The sequence below is a fragment of the Perognathus longimembris genome, chromosome 12 (assembly GCF_023159225.1).
Source record: "Perognathus longimembris pacificus isolate PPM17 chromosome 12, ASM2315922v1, whole genome shotgun sequence".
NCBI classification, from domain to species: Eukaryota; Metazoa; Chordata; class Mammalia; order Rodentia; family Heteromyidae; genus Perognathus; species Perognathus longimembris.
The window spans coordinates 20,827,766-20,840,003 of record NC_063172.1 but is presented as its reverse complement, the minus strand read 5'-3'; the positions used below and the strand labels follow the sequence as shown (position 1 = coordinate 20,840,003).

The window sequence follows — 12,238 nt, the reverse complement described above, 5'->3', positions numbered from 1 at the left end:
AGGAAATTCCCCACATCAATGTCAATATGTACAACAGCAGCACTGTTGAATAATCATACCCTTAAATATTTCTGTTTTACTCATAAGTGTCTTCTTGAATTCTACTTATATTACTTTTCCTTATGGCACCCACAACCTTCCTTTAGAGTTTACTCATTTACTCTCTAATCTATCAACCAGACTTTTTGTACTGCACCACTTACACATTTTCAAATGCTCAATATTATGTTTCCCTTTTCTTTTCCTGCATTTTCATGCAAATATTTTCTGTTTTGGGAAGCATATTTTTCATTTTCTAATTTCTTTACTCTCCCCCACTCCACCTACACCAGAGCCTTGTCAAGATACTCAGGAATGACAATATGAGCTGCCGATATTTTCTGTTTCCTAAGATTATCAGCACAAGAATCAAAGAAATTTTGAGTTGATGCTGTACTAAATGCAAGTTTCTGTACAAAGCACCTACTTAACTGGGGCATAGTTGCACACAACTATAATCACAGCCCTTGGGATTCACAATCGAGAGGAGTAGGTCTATGGCAAAAGGATCAGGTTGAGGCAGGAAGCACATTTGAGGCTAACTTGTTCTACACAGCAAAGGTGCTGTCTCAGAAACAAGGAAAATAACCAAAAAGAAATACCCACCTGAAATCCGAATGTGTGGTTCTGAGACCCATGCCGCGGGACTCCAGGGTTTTCACAGGAGGTACGAGTCGGTTCTAATGTGAAGGTCAAAAAAAAGTTATTCCTTAAAATTTACATTAGCTTGATCCCCATCAGTGAAAGCATGTATGAGAGAGATATAAATGTGTCTGGGGCATCATGAGAATGTGCTGGGTAATGATAAATTCTGCAATTACAATAGTATATCTCCACGGACAGAAGCTGGCTAGTCTAAAAGCAAGAAATTCAGGTACTTTTGGAAGGTTAAGATCTGAGGATCACAGTTCAAAACAAGACTGTGCAGGATAGTCCTTGAAAAACGTACTGCCAATAAACTACCATCCACCCCCTGCAAACAACAACAACAACAAAAAGCTGGAAGTGGAGCTATAGCTTAAGTGGTAGAACTCTAGCCTTGAGCAAAGTTCAGGGATAGTGCCCAGGCCCTGAATTCAAATCGTGAGATTTGCACACACATGCAAGCAAGGAAGGGAGGAAAGGACAGAGGGAGGGACAGAGGGTGGTTGGGATGGAGGGGAGGGAGGGAAAGAGAGAAAGAAAGAAAAGAGAGAGAGAAAGAGCCTTCAAATTGCTTTTATGTTCAAAGTAATTTCTTAATATTTAACTATAGGTTTCATGATAAAGATAATCATTAAATAGCACTGCTACCTATAAATCCCAAAGAATGAAGATCATCAGCCTATAATTACAGTTACCTATGCAATGAGGTGATGAGCCACTCCAGGTGCCATCTGCTTGGCATATTCGGGTGCTGGAACCCACTAGTATGAAAGGAGAATTGCAGCTGAATGACACTTCTGACTGGTAGATAAAGCTTTTGCCTTCCCGTTTTCCTTGGGAAGGTATACCAGGATCACCACAGAACTTGGCTGGAAGTGAAAACAAAAACTTATCATAAAGAACTCAGATTCAGCAGAGTAAAAATAGTTTGCAAAAGTAGGGCCAAATTACAGAAATAGGGCACAAAAGTGACACGTTATTCATTATAATCTATCCCAGTGATTTTTTTTAGATTATAGCTACACAAATAAATACTGAATAATTAGGAGGTAAAGACTGAGAGGATTATGGTTCAGGAACAGTGTGGGGAACAGGTTAGGAAGTCTCATCTCAATAAGGAAGCTGGCATGGTGGCATATATATATGGTCCCAGCCATGCAGGGATATAAGTAGGTAAATTGTGGTATGAAACTAGGTTCAGGTAGAACCTTTGAGACCCTATCTACAACTTGAATTACTTTATCCTTCCTACTCACCCCCAAACTACTGATATTCTAGACAATCTCTACTTTGAGGAATCATTTTGTAAAACAAAAGGTAGGCATTGTGGAATGTACCTAAATTCCAGTAGAAACAAGAGGGTCATAGATTTTTTTCCCCCCTAGCTGGACTGACTTTGAACCTTAACCCTGAGATCTTAGCTTCCTGAGCTTCTAAGATTACAGGAACAAACCACCAACACACAGCAGGCTTCATTAGATTTGAAATTAGGTATTTTGAGGATTTTTAGCAACTCCATATTTGCACTAGCAAATTTGAAGAGTTGAAGTAACAATTGTGACTTTAGAACATAACCTTAAACACAGAAATTACACTTACGTAAGCACTGTGGTACCTCGCCACTCCAGGTGCCATTTCCTACACAGGTTAAAACAGCAGGAAAGGACAATTCATATCCAGGGGAACAGATGTAGCTGATACTAAAGCCCCAATCAAAATTTGTTCCTTCCAGCCTTCCATTAGAGATCTGGGGAGGAGCTGAGCAGGTAACAGCTGCAATTACATTAAAGTGATTAGACACAGCTGTTGAGATCTCCTGAGTATAAAAATAAATAAATAAATAAATAAATATCATTAAGAGAAGCATATGTGCTAATTTAACCTTTCAAGAGGACAAGGCCGCGTGACATGTTTTATTCTGCTAGCAGTATTCCTGAAGCATCCTGGAATTAATCCCACCAGGATGCACTTTTTTTGGCAACATAATGACCACTCCTTGTCAGAGATTCTACTACAAAATAGCAAGTTGCCTGACACAGAAGGGAAGGCAAACAGAGGGTGACCTTCCATTGAGCATACTGTAACTGATAAATTATTGCTTTTATGTAAAATTATTTCCCAACAACCTTTAGAGAGATTGAGGTGAAAGGTGGTCTGACTCTATATAATAGCTAAGGATTTCTTTTCCTTTATAGCTAAGAAATTTAGCAATCATTTTATAGCATGTTTGAAAACACAGATCCTAAGTCTGCATATGAGATCTAAACTCATTTCTACAAATTACTGGTTTCATATGTTAAGTTAATTACAAGAAAAAAATATATAAAGAAAATTTAAACAGAAATTGTTTTACATTGTCTTCAAAGAATTATCAGATTCAAAATCTAAAAATGAGGAGTGATAGTATTATGATTAATAGTAATATATGTAGCTTTTTTGGAATTTTATTGCACTGAAATCAAATTTAATTATATGAAATGTCTGTTCAATTATCTTTGATATTGCCTGTTTTAAATGATAGATATTTCACTACAAATTTCACTCTAGTGACCCTGTTTTACTCTGCCTTATACATAATTATAAATAGTATATAAAACTACCAGGGATCTGATTCAGAAACTTAATGATTTCCCTTCTGCCCAAAATATACACAAGCACTTTTGAATCATTATTTTTGCTACAATCAAAAGCAAGGAGATATGAACCTATCGAATCACAGACATAAGAACTATGAATGAATGGGAAATACCAATTATTAAAATGAATCATGAGCCTCTGACATAATTGCATCTAATTGTAAGAGCTGATCACAAAACACATGAAAATATTCCCATTGTATAAATAAAAGCATAGAGTAGTAAGTATATGCCTATGTTGAATTATTGGATTATTCTCTGCAGCATTTTTAATGAAATAGGAACTCTCTTATTTTTATGAAAAAAGTTTTATAATTCAGGCTGTTCTCAAATTAGAGAAAGTCTTGTCCTTTCACTCTTTATGACTTGACTAAAATGGTTTAGTGAATTAAAGCTATGATTCTTTAATGTTACATTCTTTTACAACCATTCACCATTCAGTGTAACAATGGTAGTCACATACCAGATGTGCTTTATCTTTAATTTTGTTGTTGTATTCATTATTATTACTCACAGCGAGATGCACATTTTTGTCAAAGCATCACTTTAATATCCTGAATAATACAATAGACTCGTTATACTTTATTTCAAAAAAGAAACTATAGCCATGTTTTTAGTAGCATAGAAAGACATTAAGAATATATAAATATACTTTCAATTCACATGTCAAAGAAGGGAATATGTTGGTGAAATCATGATCGTACCTCTGCACGTTGGCATCACTCCACTCCATGTGCCATTTGTTGTACAAGTCCTGCTTCGGGAACCATTGGATTCCATTGTGTAGCCCGGCTGGCACATATAGGAAACATTCTGTCCAACCACATAATGGTCTCCATATCTCAGGCCATTGGCTGGGATACCTGGGTCGCCACAACTGATGACTATCAGGATTGAGTTAAAAGAGCAGATGGTTAATGTGACTCATATTTAGTGGAAAGGAGTAGTAAGCATATGTTGTACTTAGCACATAAGCAGGGAAAATTAGATCTTCATGTTCATTTTTAATCATAAAATATAAGCATATTTAAACCACAGACTGGCAGGTCTTGATTATGTATGCTTGTTACAGTGTGGATGCACATGGTTTAGAAACTTCATTTAATGATATTCTGCAACTATATTCATATACCATGATGCAATCCCTTCCTTCCTTCCTTCCTTCCTTCCTTCCTTCCTTCCTTCCTTCCTTCCTTCCTTCCTTCCTTCCTTCTTTCCTCCCTCCCTCCCTCCCTCCCTCCCTCCCTCCCTCCCTTCCTTCCTTCCTTCCTCCCTTCCTTCCTTTCTTCCTTCCTTTCCTTCTTCCTTTCTGGTACACAGGCCTATAACGTACCATTTGAGCCAAGCCTCCAGCCTTTTTGATTTCAGTGTGTTTTTTTTTCCTCTGATAATTTCAAATGCTAAAATTTTCCTGTTGTTCTCCCAACACTTTCTGCAGAGTAGTTGGAAATATAGTTTTTTACTACTATGCTTAACTTGATTTTTAAAATAGAGTCAAATGTTTTCTAGGTTTGGCATCAACTCTTCATCTGCCCCCTGAGTAACTAGAATTATGTGTGTGCCCCACTATAACCAACTGCTTTGGATGAACTGTGTTAGCCTGCATTATATGCCTGTGGGAAAAATCACTTAACACAATCATATTTCTATCATATTTGAAGTCTGTATTCCTCCAGAAATCGTCTTTTTGTATTGCTTGCTGTACTTTCTCTACTGAATTACTCAGATGGGTACTTCCATTTTGAATAAAATAAAAATCCCAAACTAACCTTGTTACAAAATAAAGCAATGACTAAACTATAAAATTTAAATTTATCACAAACAACAAAAATGCATCCGATTTCTGAGCTCAGTGAAAAGTGAAAATGTTAGCTTGATGGTGGAGAAATCAATTTCCCATTTTAACACTTGCCAACCCAGCAGGACAGCTCTAAAGGAATTCTACTGCCCACCCCCCCCCCCCCAATACACTATAGAATGGATTCAGATGAGGCCTTCCCAGTCCAAACACTTTCCAAATACTTCATAACATTATTCACCAGACTAGGGAATAATCAATGCTTTTCTCTGCCTCCAAACTCTACAAATATATTCTTCTCAACACTTCACACTTGTGCCCAATTCCATGGCAATGCCAGAAACTTTGGTGATAATACAATCGACCATGTAAAGGGTAATAGTGGTAGCAGGCAGGAGCAGAGAGGAAGAGGTCAGTTAGGGTCAGAGGCACTAGGCTGTGGGAGCAGAAATCCTAGAAGGCAGTGCTAGAATACTGGGAGTCAGAGTTTTCACAAACAAAGCCTTGGAATCTAATCACAAATATTTATTTAAAAATAAAGTTATGAGGGCTAGAAATATGGCCTAGTTGCAAAGTGCTCGCCTCATATACATGAAGCCCTGGGTTTGATTCCTTAGCACCACATATATAGCACTGTGGTTCGAGTGGTAGAGTACTAGCCTTGAGCAAAAAGAAGCCAGGGACAGTGCTCAGACCCTGAGTTCAAGCCCCAGGACTGGCAAAAGAAAAAAAAAAATAAAGTTATGAGGTATTTGTGATGTTCATGAAAGATTATTAGCTCTACGCACAGGATAATTTGAAGCAAAATATTCTTAGCAATTGCGCTGGTCTTATGCCCATGGACATTCATGTCCATGTAACTAACACAATGACTTATTATGATGTCACATAGAAACTTGCAAAAAGTAGTGACACAGGAAAAAAAATGAGAATTAAAAGATAAGTGAAAAAAGACTGTAAATAAAGTCACACAATAGTTGTTTTAAAGCACAGGATTTAATCATGATTTGGTCAAAGAATTGATGAAAAGCTTTGGGGTAGCTTGAGAAAAGAAAAATGCGAAGTACACAATTCATTTTCCAGAGTTTAAAAAAATCATACAGTAAACTTAGCTTTTATTCTGCTGAATCTTTTGCTCTTAAAAGGGTAGAATTTATGGTTCTCTATTCTTTCCTTCTCACTGATTAACTCATTTTCCAAGTAGTTTGGACTTTCAAGGTAATAGGCTAAGATGGATTAAGAAACTGAAGACTTCAATGCAAGACAATTAAGTTATATTTAGTAATTTTCCACTCAAATTTATATATGTCAATATTATTCTCATATCATTTAAATCTGTTTAGCCTAAGAAATTGTGTTTGTATGATCAATGGTATTTAAAGAATAGTATCGGGCTGGGAATATGGCCTAGTGGCAAGAGTGCTTGACTGAAGTGGCCTACTAGCAAGAGTGCTTACATGAAGCCCTGGGTTTGATTCCCAGCACCACGTATATAGAAAACAGCCAGAAGTGGTGCTGTGGCTCAAGTGGCAGATTGCTAGCCTTGAACAAAATAATAATAATAATAATAATAACAATAATATCAAGGACATCTCACTTTGTAATTCCTGAGCTCTCAAGATGATTTGTGCAAGTCAAATTTATTGAATCTAATCTGACCTTAGAAGTATATATATGAGAAGAATCTCCTTCCTGTGATTATCAGTGAAGAACAGCTTTCTTAAATGATACAAATGCATTGGAGAGGAAATTAAATATTCCTGCTCAACTCTAAGATACCATTTTTTTGGTTTCAAAATGTACAGCCATATAAAAATAAGCACAGATTTTCTTCTTATTTGAATTTAATTTCATTTTAAATTATTTTATCTTATACAATCAGATTCCTAATCAGGAAGAAGAAATTGACAACAGTATCTCCAAATTATTATTTTCTGGATAGTGTTTTTACATAATGCTTATTATCTTGTCAAAAAGGAGAAGCCAACTGCTTGATAAAACACCAAGAGCTGAGATGTATCCACACAAAGACAGAGGGCTTATTTTATCCAGGCACTAAAAAAGAGCTGCACATATTGTGGCAGCATCATGAATAAAAATAAAAACTTAGAAAGGTTTGTCTGGTGACTTCCTAATAAAGCAAAGGCCAAAGAGGCAGTTTCTAATAGCAACAGCCTTTGTAAATAGCACCTGTTTGGCAAGTGAATTAATTCATCACCAGGTTGTTTTTAACAACAAAATAAGGCTTTCAGTCTTTTCAATCAAAAGTTCAGAATACATTTACTTTAAGGATTCATCTTAAATTTTGGAAACATCAAGACACATACAACAGTGTTCTGCTGATTACAACACGCATATCTTATAAGATCACTGAGAGTTGTAAATATTTATCACAAACAGGCACACACATGCTTGCACAGTAATAAATTCTGTGAATTGATATTTTCTCATATCTATGCTATCCTCCATACAGGATAAGTTCACTGCCTGAGTCATCATGAGAGATCAAATATTTGCTTAAAGAATAAATGACTGTGTATGTGAAGAATGATTAAACTGTCAGCTGAGATTCTTGAAGAACAAACATGAATTGTTTTAGAGGAATCTCATCACCCCATTATGTAATGGATGACCATTTGGTAGAATTTATCACAAATCTGAGTTGATAAACTCCTTTGTAATAGTGAAATATAATTGTGGTAATTTCTATAGGTTTTTGCCACTTGGAAAAAAATCACTTTCTATTATACATATGTATATAAACACACATATAGGTATACATGCACACATACATATTTAAATAAAATGAGATAAAATTTCCTGTAATTGTTTTTGAGAAAATTAATATTTAATTTAATACCAGATGGACTTCTTTGTATGCTAGTACACATATACCTGTATAACTTACTTTTAATGTCATTATATCCCCTGGTACGAGTATATACATACATATTCTAATTTATGTGACTAAATCCTTATGGACTAATGTTCTAATTAGTCTACTGTTTTTATTTTTTTCAGTTTCAGACAACACAGATATCAAAAATTCTATCGGAACATCCATTCCACACCAGCTTTCCCAGGCTTCTGATTTCAAGCCTGGAGCAGAGTTCTACTGATATAGAATGAACTTACAGATGAATAGCCAAACCATTCTCATAATGTTTTTGAATTTGTATCATCACCCAATTTAAAAGTTGGTTTCTTTTTTAGATCTGAAGAAGAATAGTTTCTCAAGCATGTTAATTTTGACTGCTTGTGGTTATATCAGCATTTACATACAGAATTCTTTTTTTAAATAATTATTTATTATCAAAGTGATGTACAGAGGGGTTACAGTTTCATACATAAGGTCATACATACAGAATTCTAATCTCATGCCCATTCCTGGGCTTTGATAACTGCGGAGATTGCCAAATGCCTACTGGATACTAAAGTTGGCTTTGGTTTAGAATTAGAATTATCACCATGAGGATCAGTGCTCTCTCTCGCTCGCTCTCTCTCTCTCTCTCTCTCTCTCTCTCTCTCTGTTACTCTCTCCCTGTCTCTCTCTCATTATTTCTCTGAGGAGATTTAAAATCTTTTTTTAACTTTATTCAGCATCACCATTGTATATCTCCCAGTGCTCTCCAGGGTGAGATTAGCAGAATATCCAGAAATATCCCCTATAAGAAAAATAATTTTCAAAATTCTCAGGTTTGTGACAAAGATTCAGTAATGGCTATTTCCATGTTGGCTTTCTTGAACAAAAAAGCACTTGATTTCTTTATTATTAAACTTTATCATTTCATTTTTTTATTGGCCTCTTCTTGTCCCCAAACATGGCAGATGCAGCTAATTGGACATTGGTTATTTTGGAAGCAGACATTCTAGCAGGTAAATAGAAAACCTATTAAACAAAATCTTTGAGCACATGTTTTCTTGTAGACGTGAAAAACACCTGATGCTATACATCTGAATGCCCAGTCCTGGCACAGGTTGGGACTCCTTCTCCAAACTCCAGGTGCAGGGTTTATACCAGAGGCTCTGAGTATCACAGTAGGCCTTATCATGTACAATTGGAAAGATAAGAAAAACTACCTAATATTCAGAAAGGAAAGTATTTTCTCAGTTAACAAAAATTAATTTTAGTATTTACTTCTGCTTAATTTTGAGTTCTTGTCTCTTAATTTGAACATCAGAGAAAAATAATTTCCCTGGATTTAAACATCAGGTATTATTTTGAGCTGTTCATTATTATGGTGCAGAGCATTTTCTCCTAGGTTGGCCGAAGTTCACAGGTATTACTTGTCATTTATAATTTAGCAGTTAAAGTGTGTATGATTTTTCAATACATAATCTTGATCATGTAATGCAAAAATTTACCCACTGAGCAGTAAAATTGTGATCATGAGGAAACTTCATGCTAAGCATTGACATTTGGTTTAAGGAAGGACATAACTGTAGTGGCAGAAAGAAGGAATGAAGGGTGAGGATAAAAAGGTTTCTTTAGTGATATGCACTTCCATAGAAATGCATGCAAAAGGGTAATTCCTCAGCTCTTCTATAATCTAAAGCTGGTTAAGCAAAGTAGCATCTTTTTCATCACTGGATACAGACAATCATACTTTCTACTAGTATTCAATAATATGTATTGCAAAATATTCTGTAATCATGCAAATGGATAAGGCATATTACAGCTACTACAACATATAATGGAGTATTGGTGTGTGTGTTTTTTTAAGAAAAATCATTGCTGTGTAACAAAGAAGCGTGCATGTGTATGTTTAGCAACTAAGCAAACTAAAGGTATATTTGAAGATCACTGAGGTTGAAATTTTCAAAGGATAATCATGCTGGGGATTTCAAAAGTATATCACTAGCCAGTAACATATTACAGAATAAAGGACTCTTAATTTCCATGTCTTGAAAGAGTCCAATGATGATGGGTTTTATGAATTTTTCTTTTAATACTTGGTAAATTCATAAGAAAAAAAACACCAATCTTATAGCCACAGTTCTCTATAGACTTTTTTTTTCCTCTTTGTTAGTCCTGGGGCTTGAAATTGGGGCCTGGATGCTGACTCTGAGCCTCTTTGTGCTCAAGGCTAGTGCTCTACCACTTGAGCCAGCACCACTTCTGGCTTCTTCTGAGAGTTTATTAGAGACAAACGTTTCATGTACTTTCTTTCCAACTCTGGCTTTAAATTGCAATTCTCAGATCTCAACCAGCTGAGTAGCTAAGATTATAGGCATGAGCTACCAGCACATAGCTTAAATGTTTGTTTTCTTTTATCTGACTGGATAAAACACTTGTATTATTTATTATTTTACTTATTTACTGTATTTATATGTATTTATTATTATTTTGCATTTATTAAATGCTAAAATAATGTACTAAGTTTGGATCATTGGTTTGATTTTCATAATGTAGGAGATATCCATTGCAAAAAGATAATTAGAGGAGAAAACAAGTACAATTACAAAAACTTTCACTAAGAAAGAAAACTTTTTTTAAAAAGACAATTCAGAGTTTTATATTTTGTTTTCAGCACAGAAATGCAAAGTGATAGTTCAACTGCTTAATAGGCCTTATTAATATCCACAGGAGCCATTACTGATTCTTTCATATGAAGTTCATTCTGTATTGAATGATCTATTATATCATCCATCTTATTTATTTTGTCTTTCGCTGATATTGTCCTAATTGTAGCAAACTTCCTCTGCCAATAATTATACACATTAGCCTAGTTCATTTCCTTTGACTCATCACATTAGAAAATAGCACCTCTTTCACCACTTGCAGATTCATTATTGACTTATATTGTGCTTTCTTTATACAGTAGATCAATCAACAATGATATGTAAAGAGGTAATTATAATATTATCCTGGAATTTTTATTGTGCAAAAATATATTTTACAAGTAGGCATATGGGTTTTCACAAAATTTCCCTCAGTCTTGGTTAGAAAATTCAGCTTAGTCATATAACTTTTCATGTATTATTAGATTCATTTAAAATTCATATATATGGTCTAGCATACTGTTACCATAAGCATTAATACCTCATAAAAGGTAGTTATTTCACATTTTACTCATAGGAACTTCAATGAGAAATGACATAGTTTGGTGAAACGCCAATAGGGAAATGATGAAATTAGGAAATTTAGAGAGAAATGGGCTATAAATTAATAAGGCATTACTGTGTGTTTTATTAGCAATGTATTATTAGCATATCATACTACATATGTATCATGTTGTAAAGAAAGGGAAAAATTGCAAAAAAATACAAAATGGTGAGGAGAGAAGTAGACTAAAGATCATTTTCTCTTTAGACAAATAGACTAGGGTTTAATCTTCAATCCTACCCTTACTGTGAAAAAAAAAATGTTATGTTTACTCTCTTATACATAATTACTTCTCATGGGTAAGGATAGGATATATATCTTGCAAAACAGCTCTAATTGTGTGTCAATTACCTAAAGCTCCTAGCATAGATTTTAAATGACAAATATTCCAATTGACACATACCATTATCTGTGAGCCGACACAGTCAAATATAGAAACTAAACTCATACTTCAACATTAACGTGTCTGGCACTCAGAAGTCAGCTAAGTTACGAGGATTCTGTCTTCCTGGATGGGACAAGGCCCATACAAATGAGCTACCAGGAACTCTCCAGACTATTTTGCTATTTTGCTAAATGCACACACTGTCACAAGACACCATGTTAAAGGCAGAAACAACCCTCACCAGACATGGATGTCTGTAATTACTTGATCCTGGATATGCCAGCCTGCAGAACTCAGATAATTTCTTTGTAAACAACCTATTGTCCGATCTTGTGTAGTGATAACCTGCATAGGCTAAGGTATTTGGGTTTTCATAAAATTTCCCTCAGGCTTGGTTTGAAAATTTCATCTTTGTTACGTATTGTTTCATGTTATTTAAGTCATTTAAAATTCATATAGGGCCTAGTGTAGAGCTGTCATCAAAACTAATACTTCATAAAAGGTAAAGCCAAAATATATTAATTTTTTTACTTAAATGTAATTCTCTGGAGATATATATATATATTTCATATATATATGAAATACCTAAAGGAAATGAAAAGTTTAATCCATTTATATGATAGACGTTT

The 12,238-nt window shown here is 34.9% G+C and overlaps 1 protein-coding gene across 3 annotated transcripts in view; it reads right to left on the bottom strand.

Annotated features, from left to right (window-relative positions):
• Positions 1 to 12,238, bottom strand: part of Csmd3 (CUB and Sushi multiple domains 3) — an 860,328-nt gene that overhangs the window by 20,286 nt on the left and 827,804 nt on the right. For all 3 annotated transcript variants that reach the window (XM_048358905.1, XM_048358906.1, XM_048358908.1), the window contains 4 exons: positions 4,025 to 4,204; positions 2,284 to 2,457; positions 1,380 to 1,553; positions 646 to 719 (listed from right to left, as the gene is read on the bottom strand). In XM_048358905.1, coding sequence (XP_048214862.1) covers positions 646 to 719; positions 1,380 to 1,553; positions 2,284 to 2,457; positions 4,025 to 4,204 — 602 coding nt within the window. The remainder of the gene's footprint in view (positions 1 to 645; positions 720 to 1,379; positions 1,554 to 2,283; positions 2,458 to 4,024; positions 4,205 to 12,238) is intronic.